Source organism: Ictalurus punctatus, chromosome 9 (assembly GCF_001660625.3).
Source record: "Ictalurus punctatus breed USDA103 chromosome 9, Coco_2.0, whole genome shotgun sequence".
In the NCBI taxonomy this organism is placed as follows: Eukaryota; Metazoa; Chordata; class Actinopteri; order Siluriformes; family Ictaluridae; genus Ictalurus; species Ictalurus punctatus.
In genome coordinates, this window is record NC_030424.2 from 10,800,248 (window position 1) to 10,825,714 (window position 25,467).

A 25,467-nucleotide genomic window follows, 5' to 3' on the forward strand; every position below is an offset into this window, starting at 1 on the left:
ACTGGAAAATAATCAACATTACACTTCCCCGTTGTTGATTTTGTACCTCTTATACTACAATATGTTTAATTAAACACTGACACATCATGTTGTTTTTGTTTGTTTTAAAAAAAAAAAATCTGTCTATCTGTTACGCTTAATGTTGTGTGTTAAAGTTAGTTCCAATTATCATTCATTCATCTTCAGTAACCACTTTATCCTGGTCAGGGTCCTGGTGGACCCGGAGATTATCCTGGGAACACTGGGCACAAAGCATGAGAATTCACCCAGGATAGAACAGCCGTCCATCACAGGGCATAATGTACACACATTCCCACACTCATTCACACATACAGTTGCGGTCATGAGTTTATAACCACCTTGCAGTATCTGCAAAATATTAATAATTAAAAAAAACCCAAAACAGATCATAAAAATCCCATGTTGTTTGTTATTTAGTTCTGCCCTGAATAAGCTATTTCACATAACAGATGTTTACATAAAGTCCACAAGACAATAATAACTGAATTTACACAAATGAACCAGTTCAAAAATTTACACACGATGATCCATGACTGTTTTTATGTTTTGTGATAGTTGTTCATGAGTCCCTTGTTTGTCCTGGGCAGTTAAACTGCCCACTGTTCTACAGAAAATCCTCCAGGTCCTGCACATTCTTCACTTTTCCAGCATCTTCTGCATATTTGACCCCTTCCCAACAGTGATGTTCAGATCCATCTTTTCACACTGACCTGAGGGACTCGCACACAACTATTACAAAAGGTGCAAACATTCACTGATGCTCAAGAAGGCAACACGATACATTAAGAGCCAGAGGGGTGTAAACTTTTGAACAGGATGATCAGTGTAAATTATTATTTTGTTTAAAGATCTTTATATTTTTGATTTAGTACTGCCCTTCAGAAGCCACAGAAGATATTTACATGTTTCCCAGAAGACAAAATAATAACAATAACAACAATAACTGGTTTATTATTATAGTGCAATTAAACAAACGTATTAGCCGAGCAGATAAATACATAAACGCATTGACAGAACATATGACACACCTAATTAAACCTACATTTTTAGAGTCATCAACAAGGAACCCTGCATCTACAGTAATACTGTTGACAGAAACATTGTAGTTTTTATGCAAAAAGAGTACACAAATGCTAACTAGTAGCTACCTAGCTAACTAGTGAACAACAACTCAGTCCAGTCACTAATTTTGACCTACAGCTCAATGGCTGCAGTTACTGCACAGCAGTATTCAAATACATATTTCTTATACTTATCCCTCAGCATTACATTAAACTAAGATGCTATTTCTAGAGGTCCATATATTATAGCTTCAAACCACGTTCAGTACAGCCGTACACTGTTCTGCATCGCTACACAAGTGATTAAACACTTAATTTTTTTACATGTTCATTTTCATGTTTTTTTTGAGGCTATGGTGTGATATACCATGGTTACTGTATGACACAGCGTTCATAGGAATGTTCTTCACTGGCGATGTTGTTGAGGGTCGGTGCTTTGCTCTTGTCCTGACCCGGTGCTGCTGAGCCATGCTTTATAACATACTGCAGTATGTCTTTACTCTCACTAGAAGGCAGGTTGTAGAAGAAATACTGAGGAGTCATCTGGATGAGCCTGGTCGTGATACAAGAACACACAGAAGTGTAAAAAAAACTCCCAGAAATCGAAACTCTTAAGGCAGTGGTTCAGTGTATTTTATTGCTTTTCAAATAGAATGTGCATAAATGAAAAACCCCTTGCAACTTTTCAGACCCCAAAATGACAATGACAAATCTAGAGTATTTTTGAACAAATCTTAGCAACATTCCAAATGTGGCCAGTACTGTCCTGCAAGCGCGAGGTCTTGTTTTCCCGCTGTGCTCACACCTCTCTCTGCGTCTACTCTGTTCAGTGAGTGGCTGAGTGAATGTCATGGATAACGAGACGCGTGCTCCGTCCCAATTTACATAATTCTTATGCGAATGTTTTTAGAATGCAAGACGAATGTAATACAACATGTTTTACGTGTAAAATGGTTCACGTTATTACAGCCTAGTTCTCTTGTTCAAAGTAGTTCTACTGTTCAGAAACATTTTTGATCATTCAGCTTCCATATCTGTCCGTTATATAGTTTCATAAAAGTCGGAAAAGTTATTTTAAAAAAATCATGAAAGTTATGAAAAGTAATTTAAAAAAGTACAAAAACACAAAATAAATCTATCCATCTATCAAAAACAGATTATAGATTAGGTTATATATAGACAGATTTTATATAGAATAGATAATCGTTATACCTGGTCTACTCCAATATTTGGGGGAGGGGGGGAATCGTGCCACATGATAGGGGAGGCTTGGGGGGGGGGGGGGGTTACTTACAAAAGGTTGAGACGCTCTGCCTTAAGGAGATTATGAACACACTTGCAACAATCAAAATTGTTCCACATGCCCACCTTTTCAGCTTTTATAGCTTTGAAAACTGAATTAAAAAAAAGTTGCACATAGGTCCATAGAGGATAAAAATGTCCATGTCCAAAAACTGTAATAAAAATATATATATATATATATATATATATATATATATATATATATATATATATATATATATATATATATATATATATTTTTTTTTTCCCCCCACTTTCATTGTCCTTTTTTTTTTTTTTTTTTAAACCAGCATCAGTTCTGATCATAATTATCAAACATTCATTCAGTTTCAGAATTTTAACCCTTTAAACACTGGTTTCTTTACATAAGGCAAAGATCTTCAAAGCTCGCTAACCTTCTTTGATTCATATACATGGGGTGGGATTTGTGATTTCCAATGCAATATCATTTCTTTCTTTCAAACTGTTCGCACACAGACACACACACACACACGCACAAACCACATCTCTGATACCCATATAAACACACCCACACAATGATCATTTATTCAGTTGGTCTGCAGCGCTATATATTACAGGAGAATCAGAAAAAAGGAAAAGCATGTATTTTCCCCAGAGACTAAACCTGAGAAAATAGTACACATTTCAGTAAATATATATATATATATATATATATATATATATATATATATATATATATATACACACACACACACACACACACACACACACACACACACACACACACACACACACACATATATATATATATATATATATATATATATATATATATATATAAAAAAAAATGTAATGTTTTGAAACGTCATGGTATTAAATACTGCAGTTTGAATGGGTTTCAATGGGGACATTTTTGTCCTTAAGGTCCCGAGTGTAACTATTTTGTGTGCCTAGGTTAAAATACCTTTATGAAAGCAAATGAGGGTGAAATATTAAAATTCTAATAAAAATACACACCTTTTGCTAAATGTATGCTGTTTGCATTAACACAGACAAAATGATAGTAAAGAAAAAAAAAGAAAAAGACAAAAATGTCCATAAGGGCGCACAAGGGTTAAGCACGTACTGCGTTAGAAAACCTAACAATGTATTATTTGAGCATTCCTGCCATCTGTAGCCTGTAGAAAACATTTTCTGGATTTTACATTTTTTTCTTGGAACGACCTCCCGTGAAACCATTTAGGCATGTTTGCATTTTTCTTTATGTGTTTTTTGGGCACTCTGGACTGGTTTACTGATTTCTTGGTGCAATTTAAAATGTTTCCTGGCCTAGCAAGCCCTTGCTACTTTAAATGGTACAATAGCCATCACTCTTGTGAGGAATTCAACACTTTCTCATGCATTGCTGGCTTACACCTTTTAGATGAGCTTGTAAGGATGATTAGTGCTTTTTTTTTGTTATTCGCTGTGGTTTTTTGGAGTTCTATCATCGACTTTCCCCACTGGCAGACAAATATCTGCTGGTCGATTACAGGCTTATGCTCTTATAATATTCTGGACATGGTGCTCAAATATTCATCTCTGCTCTAACATCGTTTGAAGGTTTCTTCTCATCTCCCAGCTGGAATCTACAAGCAGTGTGCAGCCTTGGGAATTAGACGTCGTCCACTGTACGTTCACTGAGGATCTCCCCATAATTGTTTCAAGAGGATATCAGCTGTCTCCCCAGAATCTAATTTCTTTCCAGCAATCTGGTCTTCATCTCACCGTCTCATTTATGTACTTTAAGTACATAAAAAAATACGGAGCCTTTGGAAATTAAATTGGCCTTAGTTCGCTTTCTAACAAGTCTTTTACCTTAAATGACTTATTTCACAGTCATTAGATTTTCTTAAATTTGTGACTGAGACTTTTCAGGCCCCCCCCCCAAATTTCACAAGGACTTCATTCATCAATTTTCTCAGTTCCTCTCCGATTTAGTGTCTTGCTATGACAGATTGCTGATTCTTCCGGATTTTAACATTCATCTCTGTTGTCCATCTAAACCTTTGGTAAATGCAATGATACCACTATTGCCCAATGATGCAACTACCTGAAAACTAGAGATGCACCGCTGTATCGGCTGATACCGATTATCTATCTACTGATTATCTAGAAGGCTATTTTTCATGTTATGAAAAAATTATCAGGTTATTATCACGCTATGGAAAAATTATCAGGGCCGATTATATCCTGTCAATCAAAAGAGGGTGGGAAATCACATTGATTTCATGCTGTGTGTAAAGATGATGTCTCTTGCGTGGAATGAAGATAAAACTGCAATTTGTAAACTCTAATCTCTAAAATTTTACACCAGACGCTGCAGCAGTGAAGCGAGAGTTTCGGCGTCGTGTCTAATTTTTTTTTGCTGCGCTGAATCAAATTTCCAGTACCACTGAAATATTTCACTGAAGATGAGTTCACAAAAAAGTGTGTGTATATATATATATATATATATATATATATATATATATATATATATATATATATGAGAGAGAGAGAGAGAGAGAGAGAGAGAGAGAGAGAGAGAGAGAGAGCACAGAAAAATATATTTGTAGAACAGTGTATTTCATATCCAGTTAATGTTAATATATAAAAAGTTGATATTATATATTGCCAGTTTGATGTTCAGTGATGAAGTAGAAATGCTTTTGTTAATGGTGAGTGAATGTGAGACTAACAGGAGGTTTTTTTTAGAATTCAGTCAATGTTAATATGAATTAATAACATGCAATAAGTTAAGAAATCTTACTTTAATCTTCAGAATTGTGTTCATGTTAATTAGAGTAATGTGTTTTCTGTTTATGAGACCAGTTATTGTGAAACAACTTGATGAAATAAAAACTTTATTCACATTTTTTCAGAACTGTGGAATTAATTATTATTAATTTAAAAGAAGGTATAAAGGGCAGAACTATCGGTATCAGCCGATATCACTCTGAATAATCAGTTATTGGTAATGGCAGATATAACGCTGAATAGGTTATCGTATCGGCTGAGAAATTTAGTATTGGTGCATCTCTACTGAAAACTGTTCTTTCTTCATTAATTCAACACAAATTTCTCTAGATTTTATATATATAAAAAATTAATTCACTTAAACAGTATTCAGGGCTCGAAATTAGCTTTTTTACTAGGTAGCACTGGTACAACCAACTTTAAAAAGTTACGAGCACTGGCAAAAATTTAGGAGTACCTACACAACACCACCACTCGCACTTAATATGTGTGGATTCACTGGCGATCGCAGCATTACCTGCAACCTCTGTCCCAAAGGCTTTACAGTGATCACAGCGCATTGAGCCATTTTCATAGCGGAGCCACTCGAAGTTTTTCAGCTACTCTCTCTCTCCGAAACTTAAGCTTTCGTTTCCGCTGGTCGATCCTAGGGCTGCACTATTGTGGCCAAAATGATAATCATTGATTATTTTGATCAATATTGAGATCACATTTATTTATCACGATTATTAATTGATATTAGGGACAACATATTTTTATTGCACTTTCACATTTAAATTAAAGCTGCAACAACAAATCGATAAAATGGATAATAATCGATTATGAAAATTGTTGTCAATGAATCTCATTATCGATTAGTTGGTCTGCGTGCGAAACGGGGGAGATTTACTAATTACGTTACTTCTGTTCCAAAAACACGCTTCGGAGAGTAAATACTAAAGTTGTGTCCCAAATGAAGTAATATACAATTTCACTCTGCACTATCATCTAGTGTGTGGATTTTAGAAAGGTAATATGATCTAAAATGGAACACTAGCGTTTTTTTTACTAACCGGAAGTATAAGCCACTTCCTAAATGACGTCATACGCATGTAATGCGACGGCGCTAGCTTTAGCCTAATACCCAGAGTCACCGTACATGAATTTCTTTTCTCTCAATGACCATCAGACGGAGGCGAAATCATTAAGTGACAGAGGAAGAAAATGTGCGACCTCCCGGTCCTCTAAGGCAGTTGGGCATTTTAGATTAAAAACTGCGGAGAAGATTTATAAACTTTATAAAGTGGAGTTTGTGTAGCACGAGCATGACAGTGATGCTGTCACGAGTTGCTTAAAAGGTTTAGTTTAATTTAAGTTTATTGACATTATATGCTGTATCAGTGTAACTTATGTTCTTTATTATAACAGAAGTGATCTATTAGTAATGAGGCCACGTTGCTCCTCATGCGCTGTGTGAATTCTGTTGTTTATTATAACGGAAGTGATCTATTAGTAACGAGGCCGCGTTGCTCCTCAGACGCTGTGTAAATTCTGTTGTTTATTATAACAGAAGTGATGTGTTAGTAACGAGGCCGCGTTGCTCTTCATGCTCGGTGTAGACGCGCTGATACAGAGTGGGAGCGCGAGTAAGATCTGTAATATCTAATTAAAGCATTATGATCAAAAGTAAACAAGTAAAATAATATGTCTAAAGGCATTGAGTAACAGAAACCACAAGGTTTCATTCAGTGCTTTTTGTGCATCCATAAAAAGTAATGCATAAATACTATATATATATATATATATATATATATATATATATATATATATATATATATATATATATATATATATATATATATATACACACATATACATACACACACACACACACACATATATATATATATATATGTTTATATATATATATATATATATATATATATATATATATATATATATATATATATAATTATATATAATTAAAAATATACAGTCTTATATAATTAGACAAACAGCTGTGTAAAGTTTTAGTTTGAATTATATATATTTCAAACTAAAACTTTACACAACTGTTTGGCTAATTATATAAGACTGTATATATAAAATAATCGGCCAACTAATCGATTATAATTGTTAGTTGCAGCCGTAAATGTCTAACTAAAAAACACTATGATCAAAAGTAAAATATGTCTAAAGGCAGCGAGTAACAGAAACCACAAGGTGCAGTGAAAGTGAGTTTTTATTATTAATTTAAGACTGGAGTTTAATTCTGTGCTTTTTGTGCATCCATAAAAATTATTCTATCTATCTATCTATCTATCTATCTATCTATCTATCTATCTGTCTATTAATAATATATTCTTGTGTGTGTGCTGGGTTTTTTTCTGTTTTGGACAAACAGTTGTGTAAAGTTTGAGTCTGAATTTATATTTGCAACACTCAGTTTGTGGATTTTATTTTAAATAAACAAAGAAAAAAAAGTTTGCCACGCCCCAACTGATCAATAGATTAATTGAAAAAAAATAATTAATAAAACAATCGGCCAACTAATCGATTATGAAAATAATCGTTAGTTGCAGCCCTAATTTAAATAAACAGACCGCTTCTTTCACCTCCATGTTGTGCTACATTCCAGCTAATATACAAATCTTTGCATCAAATTAGACTGGTCCTTAAAGTTCATCATCTCGTAGAAGCAAAATATAAATAAAATTGTACCCAAAATATAGGATAAGTAAAAATAAAAATACCATCAAGAAAATGAAAATATGCAATAAAATAGAACAATATGCAACCAAATGAAAACAATTTCAGGCGTATGCAGAAAAGGCAATAACAATGTTTACAGGAGGGGAGACGCAGCCAAATCACCCAATAGAGTGACGCAGGGACGACGTCATTTTGTACCGAAACCCAGAAGTTACCATCACGCCGGTTCCCTCGACAAAAACCCAATAGGATTTTCATACAGGCTTTTGGATTATTGCAAAAAAAAAAAAGCTCTATGCTCAACAAAAGTTTACAATACTAACACGTTTTTTCCATAAAGATAATTTTCACAAATGAACACAACTTTTATGAAGTCTGAAGCCTAAATACAATCGGCAGAAATAAAACTAACAGAAATAATACAAATGTTTTCCTGTTCGGCGTGATGACGTTTAATGTCCCCGACAACGTCTGTAGTCCCATTTAGCAACATGTCAGTGTCATGATTTCCCCTCGCGCAAACGCTGGAGCTCGCAGCCTGCTCTTTTAGTGACACGGACTTTGTTTACTTTCTACATGTGCATTTATTATGATTTCTGTCCTGTCTCCGCCCCTGTATTGTCACTGGTTGTTCCCTTATGCACCATCATTAGTCTCAACTGTTTTGTGTTCACACTTAATTACGTTAGTCATTTTAACCCCTCGTGTCTCATTGTTCGATGCAAAGTATTGAGTGAGTTTTCCGTGTACTAAGCGTTTGTTCATAGTTGTTTCGACCTCGTTGTTTGATTCTTGTTTAGCCTTGTTTATGCCCATTTGCCAATCGCCTGACCTTTTGCTTGTTTTTGACCACGCTATTGTTCAACGTTTTGGATTTGTATGCCTCTCTTCAATAAAGCTCTTATCTGCACTTGTATCCATCCTAAACCCTCATTACGTGACCCTTAGCAACCGCCTTTTCAATACATGTAAAAGCTCTAAAAAATCATGAGTGAGGTTTTACTGGCATATTTTATGTCGTAGAATAAAACGTGAAAATATTTTAAGCTTGTGTTCACCACAGACCTTATTTCAGGCTTTTAACCAAAAACCCATTAAAAAAACCCATTCAAAAAACCCATTGACTTTGGGGTGGAACCGGAAGGTCTAAAATGCTAACTCGTTTCCGTGTTTTGGCATACAAAATGACCTCATCTCTGAGCCACTCTATGATGATTGGCTGTAAGTTTAGGAAGCACTTGATTTGATATGCAGCAGAGTTTTCTATGAGTGGAGGACAAACTTTAAACGTCAGTATCGCAGTCGATCATGTTTATGTAATCGTGCGCATTCAAAATCGCAATCACGATTGATATTCGATTAATTGTGCAGCCCTAGTGGAGCCACATTCACCATATAATTGCTATCGCCAACTCCAGGAAATACATTATCTGTAACGTCAGGGGGCTTACAAAAGATATCTCTGTGTTCTTTTCATCTTCTCTCATCAGCTCTTTACATTTTGCATGATAGTTAGCTCTCTGTTACATGATAAAGGGAGTGATTGACAGCTAATATTAACCAATCTAAAATCTGCATTAAAGTTAAGAATGTAAAGATGTTGTTTAATTGGTTATGTAATGCTGGATAGGACCGGTCACTGTATCAGCTCACAGCAGGCACATACTGTGCAGTAATCAGCGAACGTTTTATAGAGAAATGAAAACAGGTCACACCACAATAATTATGTGCACTCCCATAAATAAATAGATAGATAGATAGATAGATAGATAGATAGATAGATAAATAAATATGTATGTATGTATGTATGTATGTATGCCAAAATTGCGACCAAAAAGGTCGCACTTTCAAGCCTTGAGTATTACTGATGGAAATGTAAGTTTTCAAAAAGAAAGAAGACTAACAACAAAACTCCAATTTTATTTTTGCTACACTAGAAACTAGACACTAATAGATAATCAGTTTTCATTTTAGACCCTTTTGATGCAACTTTTCTAACAGACAGAATCTTTACCTCTCTAAATATAAGCTTCCCTCACTATGCATCTTTTGTGTAAATAAGGTGGCTTCCACTATGCTGTTTGTTGCTGTTGCAGTTGGGTACCTTTCCTAACCCCACTGCAATATTTCTAGCTACAGACGGCAAGAATGCTCAAATAATACATTGAGTTCGGTTCTCTGATGCAGAGAATGTAGTACTTGCTTAAGAAATTAAATATTAATTCAGTTGTCAAAGCCACAAAGCTATAAAAAGCTGTGAAAAGTGGGCATATGGAAACAATTTGATTGTTGCAAGTACTGTCTAGGAATGAAGCAAGTAACACCACATGTAAAAAAAAATATTGATTATATTTCTAACAACTGATCCAATAGATGCAAACAGGAATACAGCTGCACTTACTCATGTGTTGAAATCTGGGTGACGGTTCTGATGCAGTTATTCTCAGACAGTGTGTGCTCATGATACAAAACCCACTCAGGAAGGTTCTGCTTGGGCGACTCAGCTCCATAGACAGAGAGAGGATGGATCTGAGCAACATGCTTGTGGGTAAGAATGAAGTAATTCCCTGTCCCATCAATGTCCCTGGCCACCTGAGATATCAGACAGTACAGAGGATAAGTGTAAAATATAATCATTCAGCTGTGGGTAAGAACCTTTTGACCAGAAAGTCATACTGGTACACAAAATCAAATACTGATTTGCTAACTTAAATTTTCATATATTAGTCTGGGATTTGAAAAAAAAAGTTACAGGTTTATTTAGAAGGAAAAGCTCAGCATCAAGGGCAAGCATGTGGCTTGGTTAAATGTAACAATGCCCTGTGATAAAGTGTAGACAAGAATTATTGCAGCTGAAATTAATTAATTAAATAACAGGCAGATGTGAATTCACTTTGTGTTTTCATTTTAAAAGCAACATTTGTGATTAAATATATCATACTGTATAAGTAGTATATACTAATATACACCGATCAGCCACAACATTAAACCCACCTGCCTAATATTGTGTAGGTCCCCCTTGTGCTGCCAAAACAGCCCTGACTTGACGAGGTATGAACTCCACAAGATCTCTGAAGGTGTGCCGTGGTGTCTGGCACCAAGACATTAGTGGCAGGTCCTTTAAAGGAGACCTATTTTGAGCCTTTTTACGAGGTGTAATATAAGTCTCAGGTGTTCCCAAAATGTGGCTGACGTTTCAGCTCAAAATACTCCACGGATCATTTATTACACCATGCTGAAAAGGCCCCATTTGGGTGGAAGCAAAAACACACCGTTTTCGTGTGTTTCTTTAAATGCAAATGAGCTGCTGCTCCCCGCCCCCTTTCCGGAAGAGGGCTCTGCCTTTACAGCTCCTGCTTTAAATACTACAGCGAATGTGCCTTTACAGCTCGTGCTTCATATACTAAAATGATTTGCTCGAAATGTACACAGCTTTCAAAAAAACAATCATCTTACTTTATTGTGCATAATAAAAGGTGCGGTTATGAATTATACAGCCAGTAAGCGTTTTCGGGTTAAAAATAAAAATGCAGACATAGCTCTGGTGAATATAATCAGAGACAATAGTAACTTTAGCCGCATTAGTCATGGAATCTGCTAACAAGCACATTCGGAAAGGCGATTTGAAAACATTCACAAAATATAAAATATGATATTTACGTCTTCTGGATATGAAGCTCAATCATGAACAGTTGGTACTGATCCATGATTGAGAATCAAGTTTTTAAAAAATCCTGCTTTGTATTGACCCTCGTTCCCAAAGCAGTTTGGTGTAAAATGATTTAAGGTATTTTTTTTAATTTCCTTTATTTTTTATAAAATAAAACTTCTCCACTGCGTCTTTAGTGGCTCTGATGCCCAGAGGACATGAAGACTCTTATTTTCACTCTTACAACAACAGAACACTTACAAAGCTTACACATTCTGCTCATCACTGTAGCTGCTCCAGCACGGAAAACACGTTGGACTGTGTGCAGCTCACACAGGGGAGGATCTATGCTAATAGGGCGGGGATCCGTCCAATGTGACATCACGTTAGGGCGAAAATGAAAACAGCTCATTTTGAGACACTGTTTATGATTTATTGGGAATATAAAAAAGGACTGGGGGGAGTTTTCCCCTTCCAGGGTGGATTTTTACCATTCTAGGGTGGGTGAGTACACACTTTGCCGACACACATTTATGTTCAAACACCATTTAAAAGTGAGTTTTGCATAATAGTCCTTTAAGTCCTGTAAGGTCAGACTTGTTTGTCCAGCACATCCCACAGATGTTTGATTAGATTGAGATCGGGTGAATTTGGAGGCCAAGTCAGTCAGCATTTGTCATGTTCCTCAAACAATTCCTCAAAGTGAATTTTTTTTTTGCATGTGGCAGGGAGCATTATCCTGCTGAAAGAGGCCATGCCATTAGTGAATATCGTTGCCATGAAGGGGTGTACTTGGTCTGCAACAATGTTTATGTATGTGGTATGTGTCAAAGTAACATCCACATGAATGCCAGGACCCAAGATTTCCCAGCAGAACATTGCCCAGAGCATCACACTGTGTCCACACCCCACAAAACCTGCCGTTTTGGAGATGCCCTGACCCAGTCATTTAGCCTTCACAATTTGGCCCTTGTCAAAGTCGCACAGATGCTAATGCTTGCCAAATTTTCCTGTTTCCAACACATCAACTTCGAGACCTGTTCACTTGCTGCATAATAAATCCCACCCCTTGACAGATGCCATTGTAATGAGATGTTACTCACATCACTGGTCAGTGGTTTTAATGTTATGTCTGATCAGTGTATACCAATAACAACAACAATAACGTTTAAATTCAAGTTAAAATACTTCACCAATTTTTTTTTTAGAGTAAGTATTTTAATTAAAAATGGAAAAAAAATCTATAAAAATGTAAGTACTTTTCCTATGTCTAAGTACTTTTGGAAGTGATCATTTTTCAAAATTTCACTGTGCTTCTTAGTAATTGTATCCTTATCTTGTTTTCCAGAATCTCACATCATGCTTGATTAACATTCTATACCACTTTTTTCATCAGCTAGAAAATTCCTAGAAGATTCATGTCAGCTGTATAACTATTATCTTTATGCACATAAGCATAAAAAAAACACCTCGATGAACAGTCAAAAGACCCTGTTATATCTTTAAACAGCAGAAAAGGTTAAAGTTAGAGAAGCTGGTACTGGATCTAATCAGAGCCAGGCTGATTGTGAAGGCTGTACCTGCATGAAGAAGCCAGCCAACAGAGCCAGTTTGATGTTCAGTGTGTTTGTCTTTGAGCCAAAGGCTGAACATGACACTGGCAGCTCTAAACGTTTCAGGATCTCAGTGAGCTCTGCTCGAACTGCATCGGCCATCTGAAGGGCACTTAAACTCAGGAAATGCTCGTCACACCAGCGCTCGATGCTGCAATCTGAGGGACAAATCAAACAGGTTAGTCCAAAATTATTCACCAGTGAATCACGAGGATACTGCTCTGTATTTGCTTACGCGTTTAACAAAGAAAAAAGATACAACCTTGGAAGTGTTGATGTTTTTGGTTGGGAGACATTTATTTAACATTTATGAGGCGTGTCGACTGTCAGGGCTTTGTAAGAGTCATGGAGCTTTGCAAAGTTTACGCTTTGTGGTTTCTCTGACTGTTATTCTGCCGGCAGAATGGAAACTGACTTATTGGTCATCTTCAATCAGTATAATTTATTATTATTTTTTTTTAATCGCTGAAAGTCTGTTATAAGATTAGTCAGGACACTGTTGGGTTTCTGTGTGTAGAGTATCGTGACTCTGTGGCTCTGTTTACATGCGTTTTTGTTTTAAAATGAAAACGAACCTCGTCTACACTGGCGTTTCCGCTTTGTTTCAGAAACAATCTCTGTCCACACTACACGACCGAATACGCATGTCACATGACCATTCATGCACAAAACACTGTATACAACTGCCACAATAAAATCATAACATTTAATCTTAGTAGGCTAGGTAAAAAAAAGAAACATTTATGAAAAACATTTATCAAACCCTTAAACCCTGAGTGGCTACTTTCATTTGAGCCATTAACTGCGTGATGAATAAATTCAATGCTGAGCACAAGCACAACCAAAACAGTCGGAAATTCCATTAATTTTTTAAAAAAAAATTTCCTTTCAATTTATTTATTAATTTTCATGTGATTCATTTGCATGTGATTCATATTCATGTAATTCATATTCATGTAATTCATATTCATGTAATTCATATTCATGTGATTCATTTACATGTGATTCATTTACTGATTTACTTCTCTTTAAATCCAGTTTTAGACTGTGATATTACAAAGGTCTTTCCAGATTGTTACTTGCCACACTGTATGAGATAACCCCAATAAAATTGCCTAAATTCTATAATATAATTTGTTCACCACATTAGGTTTAAATCCTCTAAAAAGAGATTCGCAATTGAATAACATTACTCTGTTCCAATTCACATCCTTCAAAGCATTGGCATGTTTTGTTTACTCTCACAATCCCCCAAACACACAGACACACACCCAAAGTCTCCATAAAACAAATGAGACAACAGTGTTTCCCACAAAAGTTGTCCACAATGTGAAAACAACTTGGAGTGTAAGCTGAACTAACCAACAAAATTACAAAGACAAAAAGTTCCAGTAAGAGAAAAAGCCCCTACAGACTGATAAACAGTCTGCGCACAATAACAAATATGATATCCTTAACTTTTAAAGACTTGTAACAAATAATATAACAGTGTAGCATGTAAATTCCATTTCTTGGCCTCTGGTAAAAAAGAGGTAATTGTTGGCAAATTGCTATGTTATAAGTGGAATAACACACTCCAGACGATGCTGTTTTATGAAAATAATCCACTTCAGGGTGGTAACATGCATGTATAACCGCACGGTCTGGAGTGTATTATTTCTTACAAAAACGATGTTAACATGACTAGACCTGTTTTTGTTTGTTTGGTTTTTTCAAATTTTCTGATTGAAATAGCTCAAGATCATGTCATGAACAAAATGCTATTTGTGTCTCTACTACCTGATTTAGTCTGAAGGTTTGAATACATGATAACTATATTATCATATTTGCATTGCGGTTTTGAGCCATGACTTACTTGAGCTGTGCTGGCTGTGTTTGTAGGCATTGTACACATTGACTAGGGTGAAGTGGTCTCCTACTGTGTGATGGAACCTCTGATGGCACTTTAAGGCCTGCTGTTTGAACTCCACAGGAGGGACCAGGAAACAACTTGGAGCTGAGACAGACACATAATATCACTTAGTAATCATTATCACGACAATCATCTGTGCGTCAATACATCTTCAGTATTAGCACTATGTAAACCATCTGAGTTGGAAGCATACTGATGTACTTTAGACTTTATTGAGTTCCACAAGTCATAGCAATAATCTACAACAGAGGTCAGATCACACGGACATCTACACTCGTACTCACTCCTAGGTCATAATAATTTTAAAAAAAAATGATGTTTGTCTGTTTTTTTAAAAAAGATGTGAAATTAATAAAGTATTGTGGCTTAGAGGTTAGCACATTTGCCTTGCACCTCCGGGGTTGGGCGTTCGATTTCTGCCTCCGCCCTGTGCATGTGGAGTTTGCATGTTCTCCCTGTGCTTTGGGGGTTTCCTCCGGGTATTCCGGTTTCCTCCCCCAGTCCAAAGACATGCATTAAAGGCTGAATGGCATGTGTAAATTGTCCATAGTGTGTGAATGGGTGTGTGTGTGCGATTGTGCCTTGTGATGGGTGGTCACCCTGTCCAAGGTGTTCCCTGCCTTGTGCCCCTAGTTCCCTGGAATAGGCTCCAGGTTCCCTATGACCCTGTTTAGGATAAGCGGCACAGAAAATGGATGGATGCATTGTTCTGTCCATAGAATTCCCTAACCATTGTCTGTAATGTAACCAAAGCTTATTGTGTGGCAAAATAATTGTTTACTTTGGATATCATTAATAATAAATTGAATTATTCATTGATTTTATGTTATTTTTGTGGCCATTTTATTAAAACAATAAGCCACACAAAGGAGAATAAAACATTTTGGGAGCATCCAGTCATTGATAATTTTGCTATAACAGCACGCATTTCACAGGTGATGTTTCATTCCTTACTTAGCAAAATGTGTAGCATACAAATATTTGTTATCTTTGTTAATTACAATAAAATTTTCTGTGGTTTTAAAATACATATCAGATTGGCACACCCAGCAGATTTCCCCCTGTGGGCCCTGACTACTAACCACTCCTGCTTCACCATGCTCCACTTCCTGTTTACAGACTATATAAAACTAGTTCAAACTCTGAGCCATTGCGAAGCCTTGACAACCTCTGCGAAACTTAAATCTTTTATTGCTATTTCAATGTTGTTAACCTTTGTCTTGTTCTATGACTACTCTTTGAACTTGCTCTTTTTCTGAACTATTCTTGAATTTCTGTGCCTCATTCCGACTCTCATTTTGGATTGGATTTTTATTAATAATAAACCTTCTGCACATAGAATCTTCCATGCCCTGTTCATTACAGAGACAAAGGACTGATGAGATATGGCAAGTTAGCATCTGATTTATGCTACATTCCAGTCTTAAGCAGCCCAACTGTGATAAATGCTTCACAGATATACAAAGGATTTTACTGTATGTTGTCTAATAAAACACAATGATACTAATGATGAAAAAAACAGGTAGCAGTATACAGGTAATAAGTATAGCGTGTGGACAGGGCAGAACCAGAAAAGGGGTGTGGAAAACAAAGACACAAGAAACATTTCTGGTATCTTTGTGCCTCGCTACATTAGATGAAATTACCTGTAAGCATGGCAGCAATTGTGAGCACCTCACTCACACAGTCAAATTCACAGGAAGCCAGAAGAGTTTTAGCCATCTGGGGCTCCAGAGGAAATTCAGACATAATTATTCCAATCTCAGACAGATTACCATCGTTATCCAGAGCCGCCAGGTAGTCCAGTTCTTCTAAAGCCTGCATGAGGCCCTCAGGATCTGCAAGTGGATCAAAAATGTTCTATAAGAAATTATATCTGAAGAGTTATCCTATATCCTGCCAAATCCTTGAACAGGGCAGCTACTTCTTTATAGAAAACCACTCAATGAGCAAATCTTTTGCTCTGTGTATGAGAATGAAAATGAACGAGACCTTGCATTAGATACAGTAAATTATCTGCAGCTTCAGTGTTTCAATTTTAACTAAAACAACTCTTAATATTCCAGTTCATCATTACTACATACTATTTGAACAGACTTTCTGCTGTCTCTCTTTCTGCTAATGATGTGCGTATGGATGTTCCTAGAGCTCCAGGCATTCAGAAGCAGGTCATCTCTGGAACAAAGAGGCCAGTGAGAGTGCTCTTAGTTCAGCTTGCAACCCAGTACTGCAGCGGCGCCATCTATGCCCGATCTGTGGGCCAAGAGAAACCTGGCTGACCCTAGCTAGCACATGCTGAAGGAAGGAATCAGCTTATTCTTGTTGAACTCTGATGGACAGAAGCAGCTTTTTTTTTTCAGTGAGTAAACAGCAAGAAAATGCCCAGAATTTTACTACAAGAACCTTAGTGTATATCAGTGGATGGGACAGCTTTATGCTAACAGCATATTCAATAAAACATGTATTGGTAGAACCGATAATTTACTGCAGAAATGTTAGGATTTATAAGCAACTAGCTGAGTGAGAAGGTTTACTGTATACACGTGTTACAAATGAACATAAGTGTATGCCCAGTCAATAAACTGTAGTAAGATATATTTACTGTTAATATACTGTCTTATTTGTAGACATTTGTAGATCTGAGCATCACTGCAGTAAAAAAAATTATTGTTATTGTTATTATTGTACTATTCTTACAAAAAATAAAAACAATGTGTCTGCTCAAATAGGAACAAAAAATACTTAATATATTTAAAAAAAAACAAACAATTATGATAGTAAGTAGACATGCTGAAAGAAAATATTAAATGGTGAAATGCAGCATGTTTACCATCAACAGCTTTTCTGCTGGTTCAGCAATGCTAAATGACTATTTTATAGAGAGAAAAAAAAGCACATTCCACCTTTTTGAACAGTTAATCTATTTCAATATCTCCCATGTAGATACAGATAGATTTTTTTATGATAGTAGACTAACTGATCATATGATCCTGTCAAGCTACTCATCAACAGTATGTTGGTTATGGCTGGTGTGATCCTGGGGAGAATGTTTAAGTAAAAAAAAATTTCCACAGATGTATACAAAGCAACAGTAAAGGCTAAAGCCTGCTGAAACTGCTACTTAAAGTCCCCATGAAATCGAAAGTGAAGTTTTGTGGCTTTTAGTATGAATATGTTAGCCTTAAGGTTGTCTATAACCTAGTGTGCTCCAAAACAGTAACAAAATTCACATTTACAAGAATGTTTCACTCAATTTACAGTCTTTCTCTACAACCAGTATGGATCAACACTTTTGATGACATCATTCTGCACGTCATCGTCTCATCAGATTTTCTGTCCAATCAAAAGCTAGAATCTGAAGTCTCCCACCCCCAACATTATAAAAAGCCAAGGTATTAACTGTCAAGTATGACTTAGTCTGGGCGTTGAGGTAAGCTAAATGCTATTGGCTATTTAAAAAAGGGGAGGGGTCACTCAATATTTCCTGCCCTGATTCCCGTTTCAGTGGAAATTATCGAATAATGCATCAAGGCACTTTAATGTGGGGACTTTAGTAATTAGTGGCTACTCCATTTTATATCAACTGAAGAGTCCACTATCTTGCCTTCTTGGTTTTGCATTGGCTTGAGGTTTGTGAATTAACAGGTCAAGTCAAAGATCACCTACAAAAAGTTTATTGTGTCTTAAAAATGTGTCTTGTACAACCCGCGTCCTTTCTGTTTCAGTAAACTGGGTTTTCTGTTGAGCCGGGAAAGCAAAAAAGTTACGTTTTTGTGTCTCTTGCATCACCATAGCAATAGTTTCAAAAATCATAAATGCTTCAGCTAAACTTCAGATGTTGGAACATCTGTAGAAAGAATTTACTTGATTTACGGATGCATCATGGGCTTTCTTACTTACAGGTGTACAGTGTTTATGAGTGTGTGTGGCTGAGAGTGTGTCTCACCTGGCCTATCAATGAAATCACAGTGACCCAACCCAGCGATTTCCATCCTCTTAAGGAAAAGCACCGTGGAAGTGATGTCTGACTCCAGGATGTGAGGCACATTCTCAGTGGGAAGGGACGTGTTCTCCAGGTACAAACAGAAACACTTCCCTAAAATCAACACCGTTCATATTACACAAGAATAAGAGCTAAATTGAGGTTCACAACTTTTAATTGTTTTATTCACTCACCTGTTGGACCAATCAGTTGTTTGCGGCATTCAGCTTGGCTTTTGCTGATTGGTTGAATAACAATAGAGCTGGCTCTGATTCGAGGGTTGTACACCTGTGAAATATAAATGTCTGTGTCTTAGCACATCAAAAATGAATCACATATCAACCAAATCAATGTACAATCATAATTACAAAAGTCAACAATAATTTCATTGTGAAATTACTACGTACATATCTCTTTTGTACTCCAGCATCAATGATAAAGCGAATGCTATGCATGGCCCAGAATAAGTCTTCAGTTGGACCGCACGTGAGGAAGACCCTCCTGCACCTGCCCTCCGGTTCTGTAAGTACAGGCAGACTGTGCTCCTGCTCTGGACAGACTGACACGGGAATAAGCTCACCTAGTGATGAAGCTACACCAGCCCCTTCCCTCCGCAAGATGGCACGAGCACATTCAATCTCCTTTGAGAAACAGAAGGAGGAATGATGGGTTGAGGAGACTGACATGACAATATGACTGTTTGCACTCAAGGCACAACTTATAAACCACACATTCTGCTTGCTCACTTATACTCATTTTTGTCATTCTTCACTCATCATTCAAATGAAGCTCAAACAAACACACACATGCTCAATACTTGAGCTTCTAAATAATTTTTCCAACATTCATCTTACTTGTTCAGTAGCCAGAAACACTACAATATCTCCATGCTCTTGAGACTGGTGGATTTCCATAGCCAGCTGGAGAGAGGCATACAAATAGTCTTTGACACCTCCCCTCCCAGTGCCATACACCATTTCAGAAGGTCGTTCTGCCTCAAGCTGGATCAGGGGCACGTTTCCGTAGTGGCGTAGAAGCTTGTCGGAGGATTGAGGTGCAGTGAGGATGACCAGACGCAGCTCAGGCCGCGCCAGCAGCACATCTTTAAGCAGGCCGAGTAGGAGGTCTGTGCTGACCGTGCGCTCCTGAGCCTGATCGATCAACACCACACCATACTGCTCCAACAGAGGGTCGGACATCATCTCACTAAGCAGCATGTGATCAGTGCAGTACCTAAAAAGGTATTCATTACATTAACATACAATTAATATACTGGTTATTATTGATGTTATAACAGCAAATGATATATTGGTGTGTATCCACACTGTGGTACCATTTAATATGTCGTCTTTTCATTATTTCAATACTCCATCCATCCATTTTCTGTACCTCTTATCCTACACAGGGTCGTAAGGAGGCTGGAGCTTATCCCAGGGAACTAGGGGCACTAGGCAGGGGGACACACTGGACAGGATGCCAACCCATCGCAGGGCACAATCTCATACACACACACACACACACACACACACACACACTACGGACAATTTAGGGATGCCAATCAGCCTACAATGCATGTCTTTGGTCTGTGGGGGGAAACCGGAGTACCTGGAGGAAACCCCCAAAGCACGGGGAGAACATGCAAACTCCACACACACAGGACGGAGGTGGAAATCAACCCCCCAACCCCAGAGGTGCGAGGCAAACATGGCCCACCCCCCTATTTCAACACTCATTATTAAAATTTTACATATTTTCAAAATATCCTTAATTAATCATTAAAATTATTTTTTTTCAAACAAAACAAAAAACCAGAGGTCATGTGTGTGACTTTATGCAAACCTTAATCTATAAATAACACAAACAAAAAAAACCCTGCAAAGTAAAAACGCAACAAATGCAAAGCCCTCCAAGCACTTGACATTAAAATGAACCTAATGAAGGCAGACAGGGAATTCTCTGATGGTAATTTACTTAGATAATTACTGAGGTCAGTGTTGTAATTAAGTCCGCTCCTCTCAGCTGTTCTAGTCATGATCTTTGTTCGCCAGACTGACTAATGGCTACTCTAAAGGCACCTACGGAGCATGTAGATTGTATTGGGGCATGGCAGCTGTTCAAGGGGACCCCAAAATCAAGCCTGTGGGCCTTTTGTTATCTTTTCTTAGCAAGGCAGCCGTCTATGAAAGGACGTGTGTAGGGGGGAAGGGGACGCTGCTGAATAAATGCAGGGCGAAGTGTATTGAAAAAAAGTGACCAAAAGCATGTTTGGGACAAAAGCCCCCCAAAAAAGTGAAGTACCTAAGCACAGTGTCGGTGGAGCAGCAGTTTTGGAAAGGGATGACGTATCCTACTTCATGGCCAATGTTCACATCCATTTCATCGGCCACACGCAGGGCGAGATCCACTGTGCTCTGTCGGCGGATCTGAGTGCACACCACCATGCCGTGCCTGTACTGCACAGACAGGCAGAACTCTGCACACCACTGTGGGATCTGCAACAGGGACATGGACACACTTCATCACACATAATCTCAGCTTACTGGCAAACATTCTTTAGCTCACATGAATATGCTTTTGCTCTGATTTACTGACTACGAGTCACGTGGTGCATTTTAGTCTTAACAGATTTAAGTAAAAAATATTTCTGAGAGCTCATAGTTCTGTGTGGCCCTGATCTTTGAAATATCAGTTCATTAATATGCAGAAAATGCTTAAGACCATGTTGTAGATGTAGGCTACAAGTTAATTTTAAGATATAAAAACATAATCTAATAAATAAATAAAGGGGAAAACATACCTGAGTGCTTTGTCCAGTTTTCGCAGTGCCACTAACAATAACAAGCTGGCTGTTGGTGATGTAGTCCATGAACTCGCACTTAGCTCCCCAAACTGGAAGAGCTTTCCTCTCCTTTAGTAGGTTATAATACCGTGAGGAAAAGGGAAGACCGTCGAACTGGTTGAACTCGAGAACATCATCACAGCCCAAGTCCTGATCTACAGCCATGTCCGCAGTTCCCTCCATATCTAGCGCCTTAATTTCTCCACGCGCCATTGTGGTTGAAGAGACGAAAAAAGGTCAACAATAATGACCAGCTATAGCCTAGCCATGACTTACAATGATAAATAATAACTTACTACAGATAACTAAATCAATAAATATATTATATATAGTTCTATAACTTGGCAAAAACTCGCGCGACCTGAAAAGCTCGTCACTTCAACAGATGTCCACTGAATGAAGTGAAGACTTGGTCACGTGACCTCTCCATCCTCTTCTAGCTCCCCCCCCCCCCCCCCCCCCCCCAAAAAAAAAAAAAAAAAAACATGGCGATGCTACGAAGAGGTTTAATATCCTTAATGTCTTCGTTTCCAGGGTCACTTTTTCAAAACTGCTTTTTTTTCTACTCCTAGAACGTGCTGAACAAACACGCAGCTTGGCATGACCAACATGACAACAATTAAAATACTAAAAACACATCTCAATATAGACTTCAGAGTGAGTCAGTCAGTCTCTCTCTCTCTCTCTCTCTCTGTCATACAAATACAAATATATATATATATATATATATATATATATATATATATATATATATATATATATATATATATACACACATATATTATATATATATATATATATATATATATATATATATATATATATATATATATATATAAAAGAGAGAGAGAGTTATCTCGTTACAATGGCTACGGAAGCCCTAAGGGGCTGTGCATTATAATTTGTTTTCTGTTATTTTCTCGTGATCTCGACATAACAAAAAGTTGTTTTCTCATGATCTCGACTTAATTGTCCTGTGTACTGGACATCCATAGTCCCGAAGTCAATGGGGTTTTTGGTTAAATGCCTGAAATAAGGTCTGTGGTTAACACAAGCTCAAGATATGTTCATGTTTTATACTACGCCATAAAATACATCAGTAATACCCCACTCAGGATTTTAAAAAAAACAAACTTTTATGTGTCTTCAAAAGATGTTTACTATCAAATGGTACTACAGATGTTGTCGGGGACATTAAACGTCATCACACCGAACAGGAAATCTCATCTACTACAGCCTTGTTGTGTTTCTACTCGCGCTCTTGCAAACTATTCCAACTCAAACGTTCCAACTTATAAATTTGTAAATTTATAGTATTTTCCAATTGTATTGTTTTTTAAAGATTGAAATGTTGTCGGAAGCGTAGCAGTGGTGCCGCTGAAGTCATGTGACCATCATGTAGGTCGTTTATTGCCTAGCTTTAGCTTTTTACTTCTGGCGAGTGTATAGGCCTCAAAATCTGGTGAGTCTTATCATAATGAACGAAACATGTAAGAATCATAACCTTTTGTTGGTCACAGAGTTTAACTGTGATCCAAAAGCCAATGGAAAAAATCCTATTGGCTTTTTTCAAGGGAACCAGGGTGATGCTAACTTCCAGGGTGGCCTAAAAATATGTCATCCCTGCAGGATTGACGACTTCCACATCACTGGAAGTCTTGAGAAAGGGACACCCCTCTCTCTTAATGTGGAGATAAAGTCCATCTCTACAGTGGGCAATTATTACATTTATGATGGCGAAGATGCCAACATGCATGTAACACCAGTGCCATTCACAAAGTGCAAGATTTTCTCAGGAAAAAAATTACATCATGAGAAAACCGTTTTTGTTAATTCAAGATCACGAGAAAACAACTTTTGTTATGTCGAGATCATGAGAAAAAAGGTTTTGATATGTCAAGATCACGAGAAAAGAACAGAAAAAAAATGCATGGCCACTTAGGGCAGTATGATATTCTGGGCAACGTTCTTCTGGGAAACCTTTGGTCCATTCATGTGGTTTGTGTTACTTTGACACGTACTACCTACCTAAACATTGTTGCAGACCAAGTACACCCCTTCATGGCAATGGTATTCTCTAATGGCAGTGGGCTCTTTCAGCAGGATATTGGGCCCTGCCATACTGCAAAAGAATTTCAGGAATTGTTTGAAGAACATGACAAGAGTTCAAGGTGCTGACTTGGCCTCCAAATTCCCCAGATCCTAATCCTATCAAGCATCTGTGGGATGTGCTGCACAAACAAGTATTTGGATAAATCACTTTCTCCTATAGAGAGTGACTGCTTTTACTATCCTTCCAAAGTCCTCCACTGTTACCAGAATGAGATCTGTTATTTCAGTCATGTATACATTCCTTATTTTTCTGATTTGGCTAAACCTCTCACTGAGGTGTTGAAAAGAGGTATGCCTGGCTCATTTTCCAGTTTTTAGTGTTGAAAATCATCGGGGTTACGCATGTAACTCTGTTCCCTGAGAAGGGAACGAGACGTTGCATTTAGCATAACAGTATGGGAGCGGCCTTGCGCGCGTGACCGGTATCTGAAGCTTGTGTAATATCATGCCTCTACTTATAGGCCTGCCATGATCAGGTGACGTGGCAATTAAGCACGTCGCATTATATATATATGGCACCTGTGAACCATGCTGCCAGCCTCTATTATCTGAAGCGAAGACGCAATTCACAGGCCTGCCCTGGTATGACAAATCTATGCAGCGTCTCAGAGTAGAAATGAAGCGTTTTTTTGTCACACAAACAACAGACATGCAGTCTCGCTGAAGGTAATAAGGCTGGCGGCATGGTTCACAGGTGTCATATATATATCATGCGATGCGCTTAATTGCCACGTCACCTGATCATGGCAGGCCTATAAGTAGAGGCATGATTTTACACAAGCTTCAGATACCGGTGGAACAGACTTTAAGACACTAACAGTTTACAGGCGGTCGGCAATTAAGGTCACAGTTACAATAACTTAGGACACTAAAAGACCTTTCTACTGACTCTGAAAAACACCAGAAGAAACATGCCTAGGGTTCCGGCTCACCTGTGTGAACATGCGATAGACCTGCTGCAGGGAGGCATGAGGACTGCAGATGTTTTCAGAACAATAAACTGCAATGTCTGTAATATAAGACGTCTAAGACAGTGCTACAGGGAGACAGGAAGGACAGCTGATCGTCCTTGCAGTCAAAAATTACATGTAATCATGTGTCCCTCCAGACATGATTGAGAATGTGCAAATGCCTTGGTGGAAGAGTGGAGTAACATCTCACAGCCAGAACTGACAAATCTAGTAGAGTCCATGAGGATGAGATGCACAGTAGTACTGAAAGCAGCTGGTGGCCACCACATACTGACTGTTACTTTTGATATTGATTACGCGTACACCAGCGCTCGTGCACGTAACAGTAATGCAAAATGTAGTTACAGTTTGTTCCACACACTGCGCTGTTGTGCTGCGTGAAGAGTTTAAAGCTCTTTGAAAAGCCTATTGCGCACTGAAATAAATGCTTTTTAGCAACTGTAAAACCCGAATAATCCAAAATAATAATAATAAAAATAAGATTATATTTTATTTATAGTAAACCTAGGGAACGCTCTGCACTTTGTCTAAACCTGGAAAAAGGCTCAGTAAGTAAACACTCACGCGCTGTTCCC

The 25,467-nt window shown here is 37.6% G+C and overlaps 1 protein-coding gene across 1 annotated transcript; it reads right to left on the minus strand.

Moving 5' to 3' along the window:
- Positions 1-946: 946 nt before the first annotated feature.
- Positions 947-22,216, minus strand: dhx32b (DEAH (Asp-Glu-Ala-His) box polypeptide 32b). The gene is made up of 11 exons (XM_017475391.3): positions 21,768-22,216; positions 21,269-21,462; positions 19,825-20,203; positions 19,378-19,611; positions 19,165-19,258; positions 18,935-19,084; positions 16,635-16,826; positions 14,932-15,072; positions 13,044-13,234; positions 10,216-10,406; positions 947-1,635 (listed from the first exon to the last, which is right to left on the minus strand). Exons 1-11 carry the CDS (start codon positions 22,020-22,022, stop codon positions 1,455-1,457), a joined length of 2,202 nt encoding a protein of 733 aa, XP_017330880.1. The 5' UTR covers positions 22,023-22,216; the 3' UTR covers positions 947-1,454.
- Positions 22,217-25,467: the final 3,251 nt, after the last annotated feature.